The 22,964-nt window shown below is 54.3% G+C and overlaps 4 protein-coding genes across 5 annotated transcripts; 2 read left to right on the forward strand and 2 right to left on the reverse strand.

Annotated features, from left to right (window-relative positions):
- The first annotated feature begins 2,639 nt into the window (after positions 1 to 2,639).
- On the forward strand, positions 2,640 to 10,166 carry LRRC43 (leucine rich repeat containing 43). Of its 2 annotated transcripts, none has more exons than XM_075434936.1 (12): positions 2,640 to 2,735; positions 2,813 to 3,088; positions 3,370 to 3,480; positions 3,619 to 3,758; positions 4,382 to 4,620; positions 5,380 to 5,558; positions 5,947 to 6,070; positions 6,277 to 6,416; positions 6,574 to 6,666; positions 6,950 to 7,153; positions 7,644 to 7,731; positions 9,920 to 10,166. In XM_075434936.1, exons 1-12 carry the CDS (start codon positions 2,640 to 2,642, stop codon positions 10,078 to 10,080), a joined length of 1,851 nt encoding a protein of 616 aa, XP_075291051.1. In that variant the 3' UTR covers positions 10,081 to 10,166. The 2 variants fall into 2 exon arrangements, with proteins under 2 accessions (XP_075291051.1, XP_075291052.1); XM_075434937.1 differs by having other exon boundaries at positions 6,577 to 6,666.
- Positions 10,031 to 13,057, forward strand: B3GNT4 (UDP-GlcNAc:betaGal beta-1,3-N-acetylglucosaminyltransferase 4). Its single transcript, XM_075434938.1, has 2 exons — positions 10,031 to 10,098; positions 11,187 to 13,057. Exon 2 carries the CDS (start codon positions 11,208 to 11,210, stop codon positions 12,324 to 12,326), a length of 1,119 nt encoding a protein of 372 aa, XP_075291053.1. The 5' UTR covers positions 10,031 to 10,098; positions 11,187 to 11,207; the 3' UTR covers positions 12,327 to 13,057.
- A 2,666-nt stretch (positions 13,058 to 15,723) lies between these two features.
- On the reverse strand, positions 15,724 to 19,454 carry DIABLO (diablo IAP-binding mitochondrial protein). The gene is made up of 6 exons (XM_009941619.2): positions 19,378 to 19,454; positions 18,923 to 19,043; positions 18,447 to 18,578; positions 17,691 to 17,801; positions 17,439 to 17,535; positions 15,724 to 16,438 (listed from the first exon to the last, which is right to left on the reverse strand). Exons 1-6 carry the CDS (start codon positions 19,422 to 19,424, stop codon positions 16,224 to 16,226), a joined length of 723 nt encoding a protein of 240 aa, XP_009939921.2. The 5' UTR covers positions 19,425 to 19,454; the 3' UTR covers positions 15,724 to 16,223.
- Positions 19,455 to 21,462: 2,008 nt separating this feature from the next.
- On the reverse strand, positions 21,463 to 21,720 carry LOC142362962 (uncharacterized). The gene has a single exon (XM_075434285.1). It carries the CDS (start codon positions 21,702 to 21,704, stop codon positions 21,570 to 21,572), a length of 135 nt encoding a protein of 44 aa, XP_075290400.1. The 5' UTR covers positions 21,705 to 21,720; the 3' UTR covers positions 21,463 to 21,569.
- Between the last annotated feature and the right edge of the window lie 1,244 nt (positions 21,721 to 22,964).

The raw sequence follows: 22,964 nt of genomic DNA on the forward strand, positions 1-22,964 counted from the left end.
GCTCCTCCATGGGGTTTTTTTTGTGGGTGATAGTTTGGGGTTTTTTTTCTTTTTTTGAAAGATTACATCAAAAGTTGGTTGAAATGCGTCTTCACTGATTGTGATCTAGGTGCAGTTTCAAACTGACGGAGAGAGTGTCCTGTGTCATCTGTTTGACTAGGAGCTCAGGACACTTGGCTTAGCCATCCCATCTAAATCCCTGGGCTCCCTAAAATGTAGGCTTTGGAACATAAGCTCTGTTGTTTTTCTTAAAAACACGGCTGGAGTGTGCAAGCACATTATTGGTGCCCAAAGCCAGCGACCTTCTCTTGCAGGGTCAGTGTAAGAGTGGGTAACATGGGGAGTGAAGAAGCCATGAGGGGCTTGTGTGCAAGGCAGGCCAGGCCTCCAGGTCGCCATATACATCCTTTTGCTGGATGTCTGTAAGACCCTGTCCGCGAGGTGTGACCCCCTCATGTAACCTAGCAGAGGATGTCCAGGATTCCACCTCCCCACCTCTGTCACCCTTCTCTCCAACTCCCCTGAGGCTGTTTTCTGTTTCCAGTAACTAACTGCAGGAAATTCTCATACACGCCACAACAGAGACAAATCCTTCCTAGGGTCTACAAGTGTGAGGCTGTGATCAGAAGAGGACCTGCAGAGCTACTGATACTGTAGGACAGAAAGGAGAGCAGAGGAAACCCCTATGAACGTATCTTTGTGAAAACACACAAGCGACACATACACGCTTGTGCTTCCCACCTCTGTGATAAAAGAGACGCCCGAGAGGTAGCTGTAGGCTCGAAGGTGAGTGTGTGTCAAGTCACCAGACAACTTTCAAGGAACACCAGACTGGTGTCAAAATAATCAGTTCTGTTTTCCATGTGAAATAATCTGTCTCAAAATAAAAATCTTGATGCGTGCATGAACATCTCTGAAGTGCCTGGGACTGGTGCAAGGACTCTTCTCTGGGCTGAACTGATTCCTGAGGCTTGAAATGGGGACGGACATTTCCCCTGTACCATGTTCCACTCGGGTCCCACCAGCCCGTAGCTTTAGGCCTCTTGTTTGCTTGAAGCCGCAACAATGGAGATTCACAAAATGGATGTGGTTCTGCCACGCGCTGTGAGGGAGCCCCAGACAGCCAAGCAGAGGACATCCACAGGGATGCATTTCTTCTTGCACAACTGCTGTTCCCAGGTGCTAAATCATGTGAAGAAAGAGAATGAGTTGTCATGGCCTACGGCATGAGGTAGCAGACAGTACAGCAGAGAGCTGGAGAAGAGCCAGAAAAGGACAGTTCTGGCAGGTGCTTTTTTTATTTGAGGCTTTTATTATTATTTGGGGGTAAAATGAAGAGACAGAGAGAGAGAGGTTTCTTAGTGCAGGGTGTTCTTTAGGAACATCCCTACAAAGACAACAATGGGTACAGATGGCTCGTTTCAGGTAGAAGGGTGATCTTGGAGGGTTGCTTGTTTGGAAGCACCAAAAAAGCCGAGAGGTGCAACTGTTTCGTGCCCCGCTGTGCAAGATGGCTGGAAGGTGCATCAGCTTGCACGTGCAAGAGACCATTGGGCATCGGGCACTGCCAGTCCCCTTCCAGCTGCCCCGGACGGGTGCAGCCAGGGAGGACAGACAAGGAATCACTGCCCATCTTCTTCCGAGAGCAGGGAACATCTCTGTGCGGCACCGGTGGCAACAGGGCCTGTTTGTAACAGAAATAAGAGAAGCATCATTCTGACAGCTTGGCTTTTCTACGAAACATGATTCAACCCTTGGTAAAACGCTTTCAAAGATTTCCCAAAGATTTTACTTTGTTGTCTACTGAGCTAAGGGTAGCATTTTGCCTGGTTCTTCCACGCCATGGCATGCCACTACCTCTCGACATGGGCATGCTCTGCACATCCTTTCCTATCTGCACACGGCTGTGATAAACTGCTGAGCTGATAAGGGAGCAGATTGACATCTGTCCTTTAAAACCCAGCCCGAGTGGAAGTTCGGCTTTCCACCACGTAACCACCAGATGCCACAGAGCATCTTCAATTCATCTGGTGAAGTTTTGCTGACACAGGCTGCTCTGTAGGCTCCCTAAAATGGAATTTGTAGTCATTGCCTCAACACCTATGGCTGGAAAAAGCAAATAAACCGCAGAGCGCAGAGACCTGAATCTGACCTGAGACAGAGCTGTGGCTTTTGTTCCTGGGGCTCATCGACTTTTTCCAGGTGTAAGAGCTGGTATTTTTAGCTGTGAACTTTGTTTTCCGATGGCCTTGCGCTGCTGCGGCAGCATGAGTGAACAGCAACACTTTTATGGCTGAGAACCTGACTGCTTCCTTCCCGAAACCGGAGTGACAGGATGTAGAGAAGTGAAATGACAAATGCCGTGCCACAGGTCCTTGGCCAGGGGACAAGGCTGATGCTGCACCCTGCAAACGCGAGGCCGTCTGCCCCTTCCATGGTGGGGTGCAACCCCCAGAGCCCGGAGGGAGATCCAGAAAACCAGGCGTTTGTTCCCAGCCTGGAGAGCTTGGTGCCATCCGCGGCTCGCTCTGTGGCCCTGCTTGCAGAGCTTGGTCACCAAGGCATCCGCGTCCCCGCCATCACCTAGCGACGGGGACGCGTGCCCAGAGCTAGGGAACTCCATGCCGGGCTGGGGGTGGATGGCAGCACCCGGCCATCGCAGCGTCTCGGCTGCTCTTCGGGAGCACTTACGGCGCCTGGGTCTGCAGGACTTCCCCTGCGGCCTTGGCAGCTGGGTAAGGGGCCGGGGGGCACGTGGCCATGGCGGGGTCTGTGGTCTGCGGGGCTGTCACTGCCTCTCCTCTCTCTGCAGAACAAGTCTCGCTTCAATGCACGCACGAGACGCCTCCGAGGCCGGCCGGGGCCAGGCACGGAACCGGCTGGGCAGGAGGAGGCCATGCCGCTGGGTGAAGAGAGCCCCGAGGCGCTGCTGGAGCTGCTGAGGGACCGGCACAGCCCTTGGGCCCTGCCGCCGGACTGCAGCCCCCAGGACCAGCGCCTGCGGGAAATGGCCGTGCTGGCGCCCGAGCTCGTCCGCGGCTCCAACGTCTTCCAGGTCTTCAGGACTCTGCGGATCGTTGGCAAGGGAGTAAGTGCAGCCGCTGGTGCCTGTAAAGCTACCCATCTACAGGCCAGGAAACCGCGTCTTCCTGCTGGGAGGGAAAGCATTCTGGGAGAAGGACAGTTTTCCCATCTCGGGATCTTCCTGGATGCCATTATTGCAGCTGAGGTTGAGCTGCTGGCCCCCCACCCCAGCGTGTTGCACTAATCCGTGTTACACGTATGTCACATGGATCAATGTTACATGTCCGTGTCACCCTGGCCCCGAGGTGGGTCAGGGATACACTGGCCAACCCCAGCTCTCTGCAGGTGGAGGAGGTCGACAAGGGTCTGTTGCAGTTACAGCAGCTGGAGGAGCTCATCCTCAGTGCCAACCAGATCAGCAGGATAACCTCGGCCAACCTGCCGCGGACACTGAAGGTGAGCAAGCGGTTCCTTGTGACAGCAGGATGGGGAAGGAGGTCCCGTCTGGGAACGCAACACGAGCCAAACAGCTCAAGGGAGTGCCAGGAATGGCTCATTGCAAAGGGTTCTGCTTGTTCCCTCTGTCCTGGGCAGGTCCTGGAGCTTTGCTGCAATGCTGTGGCTGATTTGAAGGACCTGTGCACTCAGCCACCTCCAGAGCTGCAGCACTTGGGGCTGGGACACAACAGGCTGTACGGACCTTCGCAGGACAAGTACCTCACTGCCGACTTCTGGTAACGCTCACAGCATGTGAGCTCCTGAAAGGGAGGTGGGCAGATGTGAACAGATGACCTCGAGTCATCGAGGTGGCCCGTGTTAAGAAATTACAGCCCTTCAGTAGGGTTGTTTCTCTGCTCTATGTCTACTGCCCACGCAGAGCGCTGTGTCGCTGTTTGCTGTCTTCCATCTCATGCTCAGAGGGTGTCTTGGTCCATGGCTAAGGTGTAGAATGAGGAGATTGCCAGGGGAACTGCTTCGATACCCTGCCCACCGCAGTTTCTGTGTCCCTGGGCAGCTTCCTTTTTCCGTGCCCTTCCCAAAGCCCCTGCTAAGAGATTCCTCTGGGGAGGACCTAAAGCTTAGGCTGCATCACTGAATGATGCAGTGGGTGGTTAATGGATGCTAAAGGAACGTAGTTTTTAGTTGTGGGACAGACTGGCAGCGGACTGTATGGCTCAGGAATTTGGAATTGGCCTCTTAAAGGCTGCACCGTTGGATTCTCCAGTTTGACCCAGTTTGTGCAGGCAGTTGTGCTGGAGAAACATGATTTTTATTTCTTTTCTTGAGCCAGGTTAGTAGCACTCTATCCTCAGATGGCTGCTGTTTGCCTAACCTTCTTTCTGGGTTGTCTCCTTAGGCCAAATCTTGTCTCCCTTGACCTGAGCTTTAACAGCTTCATGGATCTGCCGAGGCTGGTCTCCCAGCTGTCCAGTCTGCAGAAGCTTCGTGTCCTGGTGCTCCAAGGAAACCCGCTGGCTCTCATTCCCACTTACAGAGGCTTCCTTGTGGACAGCCTGCCCAAGCTCTCCTTCCTTGATGACATCCACATAGGACCTGACGAGAGGCACCAGTTTCACGGTTTGGCGAGGCAGCCAGGTGAGCCCTCGCCTTTGAACCTGTCTGTGCTGACCCTCTGATTCATGAGGTGGTTGCATCGTGGTTGAGCTAGGAGTCCTCAAGGCAATCTCTGGATCCAGTATTGACTTTCTTCTTGCCTCTCCTTAAGTGGAGATCTTTCCCTGTGCCTTTTTACTGCTCTAGTACAAGTGGGGAGACAGGCAGAGGACCTTGCAGCAGTGTAATTACAATCGAGGTAGTTTTAACCTTAATCAGGTCAGAAGATTGCAAGAACAGCCTAGTCCTAGCACTGCCTCAGTGTCATGGCCTGGCCCCATCTTTGCTTCCTAGACACCGTCTGGTTTCAGACTGTGCGTTTCCCTCTTGAGCTGCTGAAAGAGGAACATCTCCACTGAGGAAGATGCTCACATGGGTGCTGTACTGCCAGCACGAAGCGATGCCACCTCTGCGGTGTGGCACATCCCCAACTGTCATGAGGGCAGGGGGCTGGGGACACCCGGGCATGGGAAGCCCTCTCGATGGCCGCTACTCAATGAGTTTATGCACTGGATGTATTCTTTAGAGTCCAAACAGTTAAGCAAGGAGGCTAAGCGACGAAGCCAGGAGATGTTTGTGTGGCTTTGGAGTGACCCCGTGTGGCAGTGGCTTGTCACAGAGCTAGCACAGGGTGCTGGGGAGGGATGCCGGGTGGTGGGACATGGCGTCTGCTTGCTCTGCCCCTTCCTCGCCCTGCAAGGCGCATGCTGCAGCTTCGTAGCAAGATTGTCTTCCTTCTAGAGCTGATCAGGAATGAAGCACGAGTGGTTGTGAGCGTTGGGGAAATCAAGGGAGTCCCTGATCCCAGCGCCCTTCAGCAGCTGGAGGTTGGCTCCGAGGCTCCGGAGATCACCTACAGATACTGTGTGACCTACGAGTTTGTGGAGGGAGAGGAGATCGGCGATGGCAGCAGCACTGAGGTTTGTGCGTAACTGAGCTCCTGAAAGCAGCAGGCAGTGGTGGGTCACGGCAAGGGGGACTTCACCTCCAGGCTGCAGAGCGAGACCATTCGTAATGGACCTGGTGTGGGCAGCAGCAGTACTGGGGACAGAATTCACATGTGGCAACATCTGGCAGGACCAAGCGCCTGCTGCCCATATTCCCTGTCCCTCTCGGCGAGCCCAGCGCTGCTCTGCCCGTGGGAGTGCATTCACGGGCCCCCTCCCGCTGCCTGCTGCAGACCCCTTCCCTGGCACTGCCCACGACGAGGGTGGGCTGATGAATGGGATTTCGGAAGCAGCTCTGCCCGCAGCTGCTGATGCACACGCAACCAGACATGCCCTGCCAAGAGATCCCTCTCTGTTCCAGGTAACAAAAATCCACCAGAGTCCCATGGTGGCCACCCTGGGTGTAGACAGCTCTGCTCGGGACACGGGAGAAGAAACGAGCCCACAGCAGCCTGCAGCCACGGAGGAGTCCAAGGCCCACGCTGGTAAGGAGGAATTATAAATCCCCACCCCCGCTGCTCAGGGCAGATTTGTGGCTCTTGCTGGCAGGCGGTAGCATCAGGACATCCCTCACGGCATCTGCTGCAGCTGGGCTGTTGGAGAATAAGTTGGCACTGGTCGTGTCCCAGGGATCTTTCTGTCCTCGGGAAGGAGAAGTCTCTCCTCAGAGCTTTTTTGTGTCCCTGAACAGCAAAGGTGTTTGTCACCCCTGGAAAGCCCTGGGCAGACACCATCGACTGCAGCTACAGGAAGGAGCACACTGCCAAGGACTTAGTGGGGCTGAAGTCCTACCTGGCAGCTGGAACGACTGTCTCGATCGTGGAGGAGAAGGTGAGCGTGTGGCAGAGCTGGGTGAAAGGGGAAAGAGCTGCTGGGAGGCCCAGCAGCAGTATTGTGCTCCCTCTGGGAGGCAGCCCGGGCTGGTAGTGACCCTGGGCTGGGGTCCTCAGGTGTCCTGGCCCATGCAGCACCAGCTCCTCTCTCCCAGCAGGTGCTGTCATGGCCTGTCGATGCTGATCCAGAAGAAAATGCAGTCACGAATAGCAAGGCAGGACGGGGGCTGCAGAAGGACGGTGGAAAGGTAGGGTGTTGGGAGAGAACACTGTCCAAATAACACCTGAGATGCAAAAACAACGATGAGCGAACAAGGGCCCTTCTCCATGGATCAGTTTGGTGTGTCAGAGAATGTCCCCTCCATCCAGAGCTGTCACCAAGGTCCCCCTTTGCTGTGGGAGGAAGCCAGCAGCTGTTTTGCACACATCTTGGTCTGGTGGTGGGCCAGGGGCTGGGCTGGGGTTGCTTGCTGTCGCATTAAGGGACCCCAACCCTCTGCTGAGGCTTGTCCCCACGCTGGTGCCCTGCAGGGTCCTGTGCCCAGGGACAAGAAGAAGAAGAAGAAGGAGAAGCCATGTGAACTCCGCAGTGACCCTCCCATTCGGAGGACCCTGGGCACTGGGAGGGTGACCTTGGAGGCCCTCCTGGCCACCGAGGACCTGGTGGCAACTGTGTGCGACTTTGGGATCCTGATCGCTGAGCTACCGCTGCAGCCACCAAGTCTGGAGGAGAAGGTAAGGAGCATGTCCTGAGGCGTGGTGGTGGGGCAGGGCTGGGGCTCAGCGCGTTCTGCCCTGCAGCTGGCCCAGGCATCCCTCCCCTCCATCCCGCCATTCTCCTTTCCGTAAAATGGGGCTGAAATAGCCCTGCCTAAGCACCATCCGTCGCTGCTGGGTTCGTTATTTAATGTTGGTATTAGCAATAAGTACTGCTACTTTTAATGGGCCTAGGAAAACAGATGAGTGTATTTTTCCATTTGAGAATCTGAAAGCAACCACTCCTGCTTCCTCTGATGCTTTCTCTCTCTCGGCATGGCAACATGCGCCAGCTGTACCGACACTTTCTGTCCGAGCAGCCCTGACGCTGTGCTTCTGCTTCCCCACACCTCTTTCCTCTGCCCTTTAAATCCCGATGACAGAAACTGGATGGCGACGGCTGTCACTGGACCGAATGCGGGCAGTGAATTTCGACACAGCCTGACTATGGAAACGCTTCTCTCCGCAGGACGGGAAAAAAGGCAAAGACAAGAGCAAAAAAACAAAAGCGGAGAGAGAAAGTCAGGCCAGCCGGAAAACCACGGCGTCTGCCAAAGGTGACGGAGACTGGAGCTGGCTGGGAGGAGGGTGGCAAAGGCGAGAGCAAACACCAGCGGTGCCTGGCCGGGAGGCAGCCGCAGGTCCCCGTCACCCTGCCAGCTCCGCCGAGCAGGGCGCTTACTCACATCCTGAGCTTCGGGCTGTGAATACACCCATTGACTGCGGGGGCTCTGGGGCGAGACACATGCCTGGACACCTTGTTGAATCGGTGTCTGAACAAGCGCGGAGGGTGGGCTGCCGGCTGTCCTGGGAGCAGCGCACGCCTACCAGCTCTGCGTGCCAGGGGAGAAGGGCAGAGCAGAATTTTGGGTGAGATGTGCTGCCCGCTGTGTCCGCTGCCGAACGTGGCCGGCGGCGCAGGCAGCGGCGGAGATTGCTGTTTGGGGGGCAGAATGAGGTCCTCACCCGTTTCCAGCTTGCATCTCGAAGCACTTTGCAGAGGGAATTACTGTTCTGTCTGGTTCAGAGATGAGATGCACAGAGACCCCCAGGTGCCCCAGGGAACAGACCCGAGTCTGCTGTCACCCATGAAGAGACCACCCCGATCCCTGACAGGTGCCCCCTGTCTCCCCAGCGCAGGGCTCACGTTCTGCTCCGCCAGCGGCGTCGTTTAAACTGCTGGAGGCAAACCTCACCCTGCATCTCGCAGGGTATTTTCCCAGCAATCTTGTTTTGACTACAAAAATAGCGGTGCCAGCGCCTCGGAGGGGTAACGCCAGGGCAGGAGGAAGTGGGGGAGGGAAGGGGTGGCAGGGCGACGCTGAAAAGCTGCTCGTGGATCGAGGGGAGCACGGAGCAGGCCAGGCCTCCCCAGTGCCGCTCGCAGCTGCCGAAGGGACCTCGTGTCCGCACTCCGGCGTCAGATTTAGTCGCTAATTTAAGAATGCAATTAACCCCTTCCCCAAGAGCTCTGGGCTGCTTTTCTGTGCCCCGTCACCCACAGCGAGGTCCCCATCTTTGGGGAGCATCTCCGAGCCCTGCAGTCCTAGGCTGTGTCTGCACTCCAGGCAGCCTGACGGCCTTCCTAGCTACCCGAAAAGAAGAAAAACCTCCTTGAATGACTGTTCCCCAGGAGAAGATGTGCGTTTGCAACGCGTACTCGGACTGCTGCTGAAGCAGGGAGCTGCTGTCAAACAGCTGAAGTTCCGCAGCGCTGCTTTTTACTTCCTTTCCCCCCCAGTGCCTGTGGTCAGTGCTCATGCGGGAGGTCTTCCCCGCAGCGTGAGCGAGAACGAACCCCTTCTGCAGGGGGCTGTGCGGCCGGAGATGGGCGTTGGGCGCACAGAAACCCGCTGCTGACGCAGGAAACCCAGAGCGATTAGAGACAGGTGTTTAATTTGGTGTCCCCTTGCGCCTGTGCAGGTGGAGGCTGGCTGGCCCCCTCCCCAGGCTGCTGCCCGGCGAGTTGTGGATTTCAAAGAGATGGTGCCGAAAAATCCGCTGTGTCCCACCGCTTGCTGCACCCAGCGCCGGCAGCGCCCGCACACGAGCTGTGACTCGTGATTCACGATCACGCCCCGCTCGCAGCCGGGGCGGCAGAGGCGGCCCGGGGGGCAGGAGGGCTGTCTGCCAGCCCTGGCTGCTCCCCCGCTCCCCAGATCGCGCCGTGCTCGTTGGGCGCTTGCTCATCGCCTGGGTACCACGGGCCGGCTCGGCGCCGCGGCCACGCTGCGAGGCACGGGGATGGGGTCACGGTCCAGCGAGGCTGCGCAGGGACCAGCGCTCTCACAGCCGGGGGCCGAGGTGGATTTGCATCCCTCCATCAGCAAAGGCACACAAATAATAAGTCCTCTCAGAGGAACTGGGATCCCTTCCAGAGGGCTCCACGAGCTTTGTCGCCAGCAAACAGTTGGCCCAGACGTTGCAGGATGTCTTCGGGAGTAGTCTCACGTAGGTCTCATTTTACCCCCCCACTTGATTTTCAGGATTCTGGAAATTATTTATTTCTACTTCTTTTTTTTCCGAGGAATTGTAGAGGAATTTAACAGAAAGTAAAACTGCGCCCAGATGGTTTGCCTGCTTGGAGATGCTTTTTGGGCTTCTTATCAAAAGCCACACTGAAATCAGTTTTCCCCCGAGGCCCGGTCGCCCGTGCTGACGCAGCGGGCATCCTCCTCCTCCGCACGGCTGCCTTGGCGGTGATTTACCCCGTCAAGGTGGCGACAGATTTACTTCTTTCCACAGGAAAAAGAAAAAACAAAGACTCCGCTGAGCTGGAGGAGGGTCGAGGGCTCCAGCCGGTGCCGCTGACGGTTCAGTTCCAGATGCAGCTGCTTCGGTGGCCCGCGGCAGCCGGCACCCAGAGCCCGGAGAGCGCGGCCGTGCCGGCGGGGAAGGCTCCGTGACGCGCCCGGAGCGGAAGAGTGAGCGGGAAATAAAACCCACGGGGACACCGCGTGGGTCCTGCGGCAGCCGAAGCGCCAGGGCTGGGAGGTGCCACGGGGCTCCTGGCTGGCTGGGGCTGCACTGTCGGTGCGGGGGGTGTGGGGTGGGGTGTGCAGGGTGCGGGTTGGGGGGTGCAGGGTGCGGGGTGCAGGCTGGGGTGTGCAGGGTGGGGCGTGCGGGGCGGGGAGCGCAGCGTGCGGTGCCGTGCGGGGCGCGGGGCAGGGTGTGCGGGGTGCAGGGTCGGGTGTGTGGGTTGGGGTGTGCGGGGCGTGGGGTGGGGTGTGCAGTGTGCGGGTTGCAGGGTGGGATGTGCGGGGGGGTGTGCGGGGTGCGGGTTGGGGTGTGCGGGGCGCGGGGTGCAGGGTGGGGTGTGCGGGGCGGGGTGTGAAGCGTGCGGTGGGGCGCGGGGCAGGGTGTGCGGGGCGCGGGGTGAAGGGTGGGGTGTGTAGGGTGCGGGGCGGGGAGCGCAGCGTGCGGAGCCCGGCGCGCTGTTCGTGTGCGGGGCGCAGGGCGCCGCGTGCGGTGCCCGGCTCGAGCCCCCTGCTCCGCCCGCGGAGGGGCGGGGCTGGGCGGGGCTCCGCGGGCGGGGCGGGGCGGGGCTCGACACAGCGCGGGCGGCGGCGGCGGCTCCCGGCGGGTCTGGGCAGAGCGGGTGCGGGGTTCGCACCGGGGGCTCTGCGGGACGGGCGGGGGGTTCGCACCGGGGGCTCTGCGGGACGGGCGGGGAGTTCGCACCGGGGGCTCTGCGGAGCGGGTGCGGGGTTCGCACCGGGGGCTCCGCAGGCCGGGCGGGGGGTTCGCACCGCGGGGCAGCGCCCGGCTCGGAGCCGCGGCCGGACGGGCTCTCCCCGGGCTGGGAGCCGGGCGGTTCCCGTCCTCGCCGGCAGCGCCTGGGGCTGGGGGGACCCGAGGAAACCCCGGCGAGGGGACGCACCGAGAGCCGTCCCGGGGGCTCCCGGGGCTGGGCCGTGCGCTCCGGCCCTGCGTGACCGCGGGCGTGCGGCGAGCGGGAGGTGGGAGCGTGCGGGTGCAGCTGACGAGCGGCTTGTCTTCCTCGGCCGCGCAGGGCTCGGCGCCGGAGGCTCCCATGTCTCCCAGGATGAGAACCCTGGCGCTTTACGCCGGCTCGGTCACGCTGCTGGCGTGGGTTTTTTACCTGAAGAAAGAGACAAAGCTGGCAGCGTCGTCAGCGGAGCGAGAAGGGGACACAGCGAGTCAGAAAGCGGAGGCTTTGGTGCTGGACAACGCTGGACCCAGCAAGTGTTTGCCAGACTTGACCCTCGCTAATTCTTCTCTCGCCCTCCCGGAGCTGCACCGCGTCTTCTTAATGTACAGGCACTGCCGGAACTTCTCGGTCCTCCTGAAGCCTTCCAGGTGTAGCAAGGAGACCTTCCTCTTGCTGGCCGTCAAATCTTCACCGATCAACATAGACCGTCGGGTGGCAATCAGGAACACGTGGGGGAAGGAGGTCTCCATCGGTGGCAAGCGCATCAGGCTGGTGTTCCTTCTAGGGCGCTCAGAGGCCAATATCCAGGTACAGCCCCTGCACCAGCTGCTGGCTTACGAGAGCCGGGAGTTTGATGACATCTTGCAGTGGGATTTTGTTGACAACTTCTTCAACTTGACCCTCAAGGAGCTGCATTTCCTCCGCTGGTTCGTGGAGGACTGCCTGCCTGCCAGGTTCGTGCTGAAGGGCGATGATGATGTCTTTGTCAACACTTACAACATTGTTGAGTTCCTCCAAGAGCTGGACCCTGAACAAGATCTCTTTGTTGGGGATGTGATCACCAACGCCCGGCCCATCAGGAACACCAAGGTCAAATACTTTATTCCAGAGTCCATGTACAGAGCCCCTTTCTACCCTCTCTACGCGGGTGGAGGGGGCTATGTGATGTCCAGAGAGACAGTGCGCCGCCTCCAGAGCACCGCAGAGGACACGGAGCTCTTCCCCATAGATGATGTCTTTGTGGGAATGTGTCTGGCAAAGATGGCGCTGGCTCCAAAGAACCACGCTGGCTTTAAGACTTTTGGGATCCAGAGACCTTTCAATCCTTTTGATCCATGCTTGTACAAAGAGCTGATGATTGTGCACAGACTAAACCCAACCGAGATGTGGATCATGTGGACGCTGGTAAAGGATGACAGCATTAGGTGCGCGGTGTCAGTAACGCACAGCTACAGGAGGGCTCGGAAGAGAAGCTACTGACTGATGAGCACAGAGGGATTGTGACCGGTGAGACATACGTGGTATTAACCTCAAAATCAAGTGGTGGTAGAAACGCGTCCTCTACTAACAGACTGTGTTGGAGCCGCAGGGGCTTGTTCTGCAGTAAGTTTTTTTTCCATCGGGGGGTTACTGAAGCAGTGGAATTGTCATGGGATGGGGATGGGGCCGGTGGCGTGGTGAGACACGGCACAGGGGACCCGTCTCGGTTCCTCCAGCCAGGCCGGAGCCAGGGGAAGTCACAACGGCCGCAGGGACGTGAGTGAGGGGCTACCTGCTATGGAGGCTCCGCAGCACCGGGGCTGGCATCGGCCCGCCAGCCAAACTCGGGCTCGTGTAGGAAAACTGATGATGATTAATGAGTGACAGAGCACTTGAAATTACTTGAAAGTGTGGAAGAAGGGCCGTTGTGTGCTGCTGCATCCACTGCAGCGCAGCCCCGCTGTCCCAGGTCAGCAATCCCATAGCTCCTGCCCGACAGCAGGCGAAAAGGAGTGGGGAAAATAAAAGCCTCAAAAATGTATTGCCTTAACGCAGCAAGGTGATCCCAGGGACTGGGCTCCGACTCAGGCCATTTGGATTTTACAGAAGTTTATTACAGGTTTATTTGCACTGGAAGCTTTTGCACAAACACTTTCTGCGTGGGTTTGAGAGGAGCGATACGTCTTTGACTAATCATGGTGGTAGTTACACTGGCTGTAGCTTTTCGTGTTGTGGGGGAGGTGTTTGGGGGGGGTGGTGGTGTTGTTGTAATGTTGATATAAATAAAATACAGTTTTGAAAAGTGTTTTCGCAGGAGTATTCTTGGGTCTCCTGAAAGCTAAAAGAGCACTAAAAGCATGAGAAGGCTGAGAGCTGGTGCTGGGCATTTGTGTTAGGGAGTCACTGACTTTGAAGAGGAGAAGGTTATGGGGCAATGGAAACTTGCCACTTCCTTTGCTGTGAGCGGCTGCCGTTCTCTGCCCCGTCCAGACAAGATGTGTTGATAGAGAAGCGATTAATCTATGAGTGCGCTGGCGTCGCTGATTTGAAGAAGGATCAAACATGAAACTAAGATTTGGTGATACTTTTCTGAAGCTTTTCAGCTTCAGGGTGCCTTGCTGCTAGATCAGAAGCTGCTGTGCTGTCTGTGAGCAGGAAGCAGCCTGGAAGCTTTAGAAAAAGAGAGGAAGCATGTGATTACAGAATCGGAGCACTTTGTGTCATGCTGTTGTCATTGCTGTCTCTAGTGCCAGCTGCTTGGCGTTCATCGCCCACCAGACGTGAGCTGGAGCTTTCGGAGATGCCTGGGAAGTGCTCCCAGAGGTGCTTGTCCTGCAGACAGAGGGACCGCGGGCACCTGAGCCAGAGGTGTGAGGCTGGCTGCCCTGCCTTCCAGTGGGTGCAGTGCTGGACCCTCAGCCGAGGGACTCCCCGCAGCGCTGCTGGGCCTCGGGTCACCATGGCCCTTGCTGCCTTGGCTTTCTGAAGCACCGGGTGTAGTTCCAGCTTAGTGCTACGGTGTGACCCAGACTCTGATTGCTCTCACACGAGCTATTTCTGTGCCAGATGCAAGTAGGCGTTTGAAAAAACTGCTCTTCCAAGGGGTGAGCTTCTGTGTGTGTGTGTGTGTGCCCATCCTCCACGTGGTTTTGCATGAGCTGCTACTGTGTCTCCTCACTGCAGCCCGAACAGGCACGAATGAGCAGTGTTAGCTGTACCTAAGAACTTGTCGACGCGTAGTTTGGGGTATGTTGGCTTTGTAAACGAGCCTGGCTATCAGCAGCAAAACCTGGTTTCTGGGCACCGCTGCTTGCTCCCGAGAAGAGACGGGACAGAGCGGGCACCATGGCACCCTGCGGACTGCTGTGGCAGCATTTTTCCTGATCCACTAGATGATTCCAAATGCAAACTCAGTAACATCACGTTAAGCGTGATGTCACGTGTGTTGCGGGCTTAGGTATATGGGCTAACCCCGACAGGCAACTCTCACTTCCCAGTAGAGGGGTGGGACTCTTTTCCACCCCATTTTGGAGGCAATGCGGAGCCACTCACGCTCCTCACGCTCTCTTTGACTTGACTGACTAGGTGGCTCCTGTCACATCTGCGGGTTAGGGGTGTGTGGGTACAGCTGCACCTTGGGAAGCAAGAGCAGAGCACACCGTGAAACCAGAAGTGGGGCAGCGAGGGGACTGCGAGCAGGCTCTGAAAGGGGAAGAAGGGGCTGCTCTGCAGACTCCCGAGGCAGCGCTCATCCGTCTGGAGCCGTATCTCTGCCTCGCGAGTGGAGTTACTGTGGTGTCCTGAAAGGAACGCAGCCTTTACGTGCATTTGGGTCAGTGCCTTGGCGGATGTTCTTCAACTGCAGCGTGTAAGAAATTAGAGCAGTCGTGGTTTGAGGCTGACCTGAAGCTGCGTTTGGCTCTTGAGGGTGTGGTTGTGCCACTGTTGCAAATAATCCTCTCACAATAGTGGGGGTTTTTGCTAATGCTCCAGCCCCAAGCTGTGTTCGGGACCTCCTGACTACTGGCGCAGCAGACGCTGGCATCTTCCTGGGAGCCTGAATTCCGGACTGCGCCATCCTCCTCAGATGCAGCGGCACCCAGTGAGAAGCAGAAGCAAGGAAAAGTGGTTTGTTGCTTTCTTTCCTATTTAATCTGCAAATGTACAGTGCTGTGCAGATCAGATTGCGTTTGTTCAGAAGGCAGGCAAAATGAGGCAGAGATAGCAAGGCTACAGCTGAAAAAATCACTAGCCAAGCACAGCTCAGCTTAGTAACAGCAACCTCGAGGCAGATGTAGTGCATCAGATGCTAATTTGTGGTGAAAAACCTATGATTAACGTGTGTTTTCTTACAAAACCTGATGAATGGGGATTAACTGACTCAGATCAGCAGTGATAAAGTTCTAGTGGATACTACTCTACAAAGCAATCTCAGCATCAGTTTACATTCTCTATACAGTTAATTTTTCAAATTTCACATTAAGCTGTCAAGTCAGAAAGTGAACAGAGTGAAAGACACCTGTGGTTTTGAAGCCTGCAGTGAAACACGAAGCTTGCAAAAAGAGAGAATTGAGATTATTTTCCTGCAACTTGTGCTGGAAAGCATTCAAAAATCTAAAACTTGCTGTTGCTCACTGCTTTGTAAAGGATGCAGCAGTTGCCACAACAACTTTGTTTATAACCACAGGATCTTGAACAGCAAATCTCCCTCGGCTTCCTGGGGACGTGTTACAGTTGGTGACTCTTGGGGGAAAGAGGTTGCTGTAGTGAACTGCAAAACTTCGCTAAGAAGAGCCCGGGTAACTCCATGGAAAGTTTTCAGCTCTACAGCAAAAGTTTCCCCTGACTGCATTTAAGTGTAATTTGATGAGCTGTTATAAACTTTTAAGTCCAAAGAGAAAACAGCACTTAATCTCTTATCCAAATGGGCACACTCACCTTTATTAAACTGTGCAAAAGTATCTCGTGGCATCTCCTAACAGACATCATTTACTTCACAGGGTAAAAATAATGACTCTTACATACACTTCTTTGGCTGGTACCTAGTTAGCCTCTAAATTAAGAGAGCTCTCACAAAGATATCAAACGAGCAGTAGGACCCTCCCAGCAGAGAGACAATTAACAACAAGCTATCCTTGATAGCAATTTTCACATTTGCATAGTTAAACACTTAAATAACTGAATCCCTAAGTATTACAAACATGGTAAGTTACAAACAAGATCAAGGCCTTTCAGATCTGTGGAACTGACTTGATTTGTAAAGCAATCCTGTTTGGGGGAAAAAAATGGAATCAGAGGCCCAGCTCAGCAGTTTCCCACTATCCCACACTTGAAAGTTTGGAAGTGTTCAATTTGTGATTGACTCTCACATCTTCCACGGTGAGACTTAAGTTCTTTTCAGTCCTCCCGAAGGTACGGGTCCTCGCCCGCCTCTGTGCTTCCTAAAACACCCTGCGGCAATGAAGATTCCTCTCCTTGAGCTTTGATGAGCTCTTCTGTTTGAGCTTCAGCTAACTTGGTCTCTGCCTTCTGGCACAGCTGCCGCACGTCTTGCACCTGCGATTTCACCAGCTGAATGTGGCTGCGGGCCGTCACTGAGGCTTGGTCTGCACCTGAAAAGTCGTAATTTAAATATATTAGGTTAGAGGAGCACTCTGCAAACCTGCAATTAAGGAAGCAACTGTCCATAATTATCACCTGCTTTGCTAAGTGTTTCGATGGCTCTTGGGCTGTATTAATGCTGAATGCACTTACCGTTCACTTACCTTAAACAACAATACGCCTGCTTTGGGATTTTTTTTGCCCCCTTGAATTCCTCCCACCCAACTGGGTTGCAGCCAGCACCTGATCAGGGCAATCAGCGTGTGCTCATGGGTCTGAGAACTAAGCCCGGCCCAGTCACCGCGTGCCAGCAACTTTCAGTCCTTGTCCTTTCCTGGCACCTCCCAGCAGTGGGACTGTCTGCGGCACTGCTGAACACGGAATGCCTTCTACTCCCATCCTCCTCTCGTGCTCCTTCCGTTTCTGTGTCTTTTTTGGGCACTTGCAGAGTTAGGGTGTCTCCGTACAGTCATCGCTTTCCTCCCCTTCTCCCCTCCAATAACTCTGCTGGTTTACCGTAAGTCAGCCTGTAACTCAATCTCAGAGCTATCAAGTCTCTAGGCTTTTGGTGAAAGTGTGTATACAGGAGAAAAGACCAAAAATGAGTCTTTTTCCTGAGTGAAAGGCAAATATTCTCACTCTAATACAAGTGAGCCCAGCTAGAAAGACCTGCTGGAGCCCCTAGGCAGCCTTATTTCTGTGGCTCCCAGAACTGTGCTTGAACACTGCATTTAAAAATGACTAAACGCTCCCCTCAAACGTCTTTTGGCACAGCTGGTCTTGATCTAAGCCGCAGGTGAAGTTTCCAGGCCTAGTTCTCAGAACACTTCTACTAGACCTGTAGCCAATAAAACAATGTAAGTTCTCAGCATCTCTAAAGGCCAGGCAATTGTTGTAAATTGGTGTGTTAACTGAATTATATTCTGTGTCTCTCTCAACTCCATTCTCATTCAATAAATACTGCCTAAATGCTAGGGGAAAGAAATTCTCAGTATTTCTGCCTGTGCTTACCTGATTGATACGCAGCTTCTGCTGCCATCTCTGAAAGACGCAACGCTGTCATCCAGCTGGATTCCAGCCTTAGGTACTCCTGCTGTTTTGTTGTCATCTAGGAGTAAAACAAAGTATTACTTCATGTGACGTCACAGCGTCTGAACGCTCTTCCACACCGTGGCTTTGTGCAAAGGCGAGCAAGCGAGGCGAGAACGTTCTGAGCAGAGTTTTAAGAGGCTGATTGCTGACTGAAGGGAGACGATTACTTACATCAACTCTGGCTCCTATCACCACCTGCCAGACCGCATCCACCTCTTCCGAATTCATTTTCCCAAGAAGATTTGCGTATTGCTTGTAGAGAGACACCAGTGTATAAACTGCCTGGAAAGGAACCATTTCACACAGTCAGGTGACAATCCCTGCATTGCTGGCGTTGTCTCAGTGTTAGCGGGTGCTGAATGGTTCTGGAGGTGCTTTGCTCTCCAGTTCACTGCAGTTTCGGAGGCACTGGCAGCATTTGCTGCCTGCTTACAGCAGTGCTGTGGACAGCACGCTAGTAAACTGGAATGCAAATACTCCACTCAAATCGGCACTTATTTCTAAAATTAAAACTGTATCTTGTTGTTTCAGACTTAAATATGGCTCACTCCATTCTTCTGATGAACCTTTAGTTCATGGCCTTAGAAACGGGCACAGAAGTTAAATAAAATACCTAAGAATACAGGGTGGCATATGCTACTTCCTCAGCACACAGGTATCCAATGACTGTTACGTATTTCTGTAGCCCCAGTTCTGAGACACGGGTCATTTTGGCTTCAGACAAAGCTAAAAATAACTTCTGCCTTTGGTGTAGCAGCACACTGTTTCCTAGGGACCTGACATCTGCAAACCCCCACACCTCTTTTATTAAAATTCATAAAAAAATGAAGTGCATTTTAAGTATGGTTTAGCAGGTATAGTCAGTGCCAAATAATTCAGCATTTTCAGTACTGACTTGCTAGCAAAGTGTGTAAACTCTCCGCTTACCTTTGTATACTCTGTCAATGCCTCAATCAGTGCGTACGTTGTTTGAGAGAGGAGTGTAGAAGTACTGTCTGTTACCAAGGAAACTGCTCTTTTAATCAAGGCATCGTTACTGAGAGAAACGGAGTTCTGCTTCTGAAAGACAAAGCGTTTTCCTCATCGTTCTGCTGCCTTTCACACGGATGTTATAAGTCACAAACCAGGGGAAGGAGAAGCAGCGCTGTTAGCTGCAGGGCGGGACAGCCTGATTCTCACGGCTGTTCTGTCACTGTGAAGCAAGGCGACTGTTTTTGCACGGTGCTACTGAAGGCAGACACTGCCTTCCTCATTTCTCTTCCTTCACAATTACATGTGATCCCCGAGAAGGAGCACAATCCTGAGGGTAAGTCCTAGTCTGTAAAACGTGGAGCAAGTGGTTCTGAGTGTTCAGCTGCTTCTAGTGAGCGGCTGCGATTGGTGCCTCACCCCTGATACGTTACCTCCACGACAGGGACTGCGCACAGGGCTGCTCCCAGCCCCACGCCCACCATCCGGGGCCAGCGTCCCTTCGCACCCGAGAGGCAGCGTCTCCTGGCGTGGGCCAGAACAGGGAAACTCTGTCTGGAAAGGCAAGAAACAACGGTAAGCGCAAGAAATAACCAGCGTGGGGTGGGCAACGGGGACCAAAGAGAACACCTGGAAGCTGTTCCAAGTGACCTTGGCTCCACCACGCTTCCGTAATGCAGCTGCATAGCAGCGAATAAGGAAATTTGTTTTAAATTTTACCACATCACTTAACTGTAAGTGCAACAACAGCAGGCAAGCGCAGCAACCAGTGCGTTATTCATCTTTTGAGCGAGGAAACGCCTCTTATCTGGCACCAATGCGCTGCTAACGTTCAATAATATCGAGAAAGAAATTAAAAAGCACACTTCAAAGCATGCCGCCGCGGTACCTGAGGAGGGAGCAGCAGCTCCGGATCCACTGGCTGCCCGCCGCCATCTTGGAAATTGTCCCGCTGCGCAGGAAGTGACGTCAGCGCGTCCCGGCGGAGGGAGGCGGGAGCGCCCCGAGAGGGCGGGGCTGGTTTCCCGGCGCGGCGCATGCGCGGAGGGCGGGCACGTGGGGCTGGGCCGTGGGTGGTGCGCGGGGCTTTGGCGGGAGCGGCGCGCGTGGCGTCGTGAGGGCGCCTGAGACGGCTGAGGAGACGGCGAGGGGCGGGCGGGCTCCGGCTGCGGGCTGAGCGACCCCAGGCTGCCCCAGGGAGCCGCACTGCTCGCGGGAGCCGCTGCCATTGGTCTGCGAAGCGGGGAAGCGGCATGAGGAGTTATGAGGTCCTCCGTGCCGCACTGCTCAGAGCCTGCTGGCAGGCCAGCCTGGCTCCGCGGGGAGCAGCCCTCGGCCTGGCAGCGGGGCAACAGCAGACTGACTGCCACAGGTGCCACAGGTGCTGCTCCCCACCCCCCCCGCTTTGTTTTCTGTTTGTTTCAAGACGCTTGTTAGAGGGAGGTTCTCCTTCCCCTCTGCTCTGCCCTAGTGAGGCCCCATCTGGAGTACTCTGTCCAGTTCTGGGCTCCCCAGTTCAAGAAAGATGAGGAGCTACTGGAGAGAGTCCAGCGGAGGGCTACGAGGATGATGAGGGGCCTAGAGCATCTCTGCTACGAGGAGAGGCTGAGGGAGCTGGGCTTGTTCAGCCTGGAGAAGAGAAGGCTGAGAGGGGACCTTAGAAATGCCTCTAAATATCTGCAGGGTGGGGGTCAGGAGGATGGGGCCAGACTCTTTCCAGTGGTGCCCAGTGACAGGACAAGGGGCAACGGGCACAAACTGAGGCACAGGAAGTTCCGTCTGAACATGAGGAAGAACTTCTTCCCTCTGAGGGTGATGGAGCCCTGGCCCAGGCTGCCCAGGGAGGCTGTGGAGTCTCCTTCTCTGGAGATATTCCAGCCCCGCCTGGACAAGGTGCTGTGCAGCCTGCTCTGGGTGACCCTGCTTGGGCAGGGGGTTGGGCTGGGTGACCCACAGAGGTCCCTTCCAACCCCGAACATTCTGTGATTCTGTGATTCTTAGCTTTTGGCTAGCGATAATCCGCAGCTGCTCCGGTAGAGGTTTCCTGCATAGTTCTACATGAAAGTCCTTGATCAATTAAATCTATTCTTTTTGTATATATCAGGAATTCGTGTCTATTCTCTGTGAGACTCAGTTTATGCAGCATGGTTTAGTTTTAGCAAGGCAATGCTGTATCGCAGGCACACCGGATATTAGGATCAGATGGTAGATTGGTTAGGAAAAATTTCTTTACTGAAAGAGTGGCAAGTGTTGGAACAGGCTGCCCAGGGCAGTGGTCGAGTCACCATCCCTGGAGGAGTTCAAACACCACGTAGATGTGGCACTTCAGGGCATGGTTTAGCAGGCGTGGTGGGGTTGGGTTGGCAGTTGGACTTGATGATCTTAGAGGTCTTTTCCAACCTTAATGATCTGATGATTCTATGATTCTATGGTCTTTCAGCTAGCTCCAAATTTTAAGCATTTGTTGAAAAGCGTTGCACGCTTGAGAGCATGAAATAACAGCCCTGTAGACAGTGTGGTGTTGGTACCCCCACCCCATGCAGGGTACCTCATAAAACTGTAGGAAGAGGGGAAACGTTGTGCTGATTTGAAACGTCTTTTCCCAGGACTTCTGAAAAAACCCACAAGTAATTTCTGTATCTCTGCCTTCACACCATTAATGAGGCAGAGTTAGACAAGGCAGGACTTGTTTACTTGAGATGTCGGTCGTGTTGAATTGTGTTGCATCCCTCCTGCCCCTCCGCTGTGCTCGGCAGACTGCCGTGCTCTCGAGGTGGGGCGTGGGGTGGTAATCTCAGGAGAAAACTACTGCGAGGCTTTTAAATATCTCGGGAAATGGGCAAATATCTGGGAGACACAAAGACCCACAAAGATCAATAAAATGCATGCACATTGATAGTTTTTTTTTTTTAATCTTCTTTTTTACATAAGAAAATAAGATTATGATTGGACAGTAATGAAACAAAATGCTTGCAGAGTCGGACCACCATCCTGTGTGCCGAGGGGACGCGCAGGACGAGCTGCGCGGCGGAGCCTGCTGCTTCTGGCCAGCCGGTGGCTTCAGGAGGGGAAAAGGAGCGCTCATTTAAGCACCAAGAAGTAAGTTGTCCAGCCGGCGAGCAGCAGTGCCCCGACCAGCACGGTGTAACTGAAGAGCACGAAGGCCAGCAGCTCCCTCAGCACCTTGAGGAAGTGGATGGTGAAGGAGTCCGGCATGGTTCTCCCCGGCACCACGGCAGGTAGGGTCTCTGGGGCTGGCTGCTGCCCTGCTCCTCCCCGCTCTGGAAGCCAAGGGACAGGGTGAGTCTTTCCGAGCAAGGAGACTGCAGAGCCGAGGGGATGGCTCTGCTGTGGGGACAGATGTCTGTGCTCAGGAGGGTTAATGGCCACCCATCCTTCTACGAAAGTTGTTAGTGTCAGGTTGGCCTTGGGTGTGCTTGTTCCAAGTCCTGTACAGGGTTGCTGAGCTGTGCAGTGTTGAAAAAGAGTTTGGGATTTGATCAAAGTCTCCAAATCAGGACTGGTAACTAAGAAAATTAAAATACAGACCCCCAGGCAGTGGACACTGCCCTGTCGGTCAGGGCCAGAGGCCCTTACAGAGTCCAGCTGGCTCCTGGTGTCTTTCCCCCCGTGTCGGTGGCGGCGCATCCAGGAAGCTTCACATTCAGAGCAGTCGCTGATGGTGCATTACCAGCAGTGTGTTCTGATCAAAGTGGTCAATTCCTCCAAGGAAGCCACCATTAATATTTAATGATATAATTGCATCTAATGGAGATACTGGCACAAACTGAGCCTTTTGTTTAAGAATGACGAAAACCAGGGCTTAAATACAAGTTTGCACAGGCAAATATTTATATCTCATGTTAAAAATAACCTTTGCCTGGGAGACACAGGATAAGATGCTTTAGAAATCATCTTCAAGCTGTATGTTAAAGTCACACTTGCACATCATGTTAGAAGCGAGTGCTCATTTGTTAGTTTAATGTAAAATCTGAACTCTTTCACAAAAGTTGTTTGGTCCTAAGACTTAAAGCTGTGAAGACCCATCTAAAAAATTTTACCGTCTCTCCAATGTACATGTTCTTTTAAATTTTGGTCATAACACTCTTGGTCAAGCAAATAAAGGAAATTTAAAACCAGAGTTTAGATAAAGCTAACCTAAAAGGATTATTTATTTCTCTTCTGAACAGTTCAAAGCCAGCCAAAGTAAACTGAATTCCCATCCTGACACTCAGAATATTTTTTAAAGAGCTCTTGTGATACAGAGTTCGCTTTTTTGGTTTTATTAGAGTTCAGTCATTTAATTCTGAGCTCAGGCACACGCATACGTTATAGGAGCTATTGCATTTTAAAACCAGCCATGCTTTCCCAGTTGTTCAAAGCAGTGAAATTTTCTGCCCATAGGCTTTATGTGATTTCTGATTATCTAAAAAGGTGTTGATAAAGAAATGAATTGCTTACCCAGGTAGATGATGG

This window comes from Opisthocomus hoazin, chromosome 13 (genome assembly GCF_030867145.1).
Source record: "Opisthocomus hoazin isolate bOpiHoa1 chromosome 13, bOpiHoa1.hap1, whole genome shotgun sequence".
NCBI lineage: Eukaryota > Metazoa > Chordata > Aves > Opisthocomiformes > Opisthocomidae > Opisthocomus > Opisthocomus hoazin.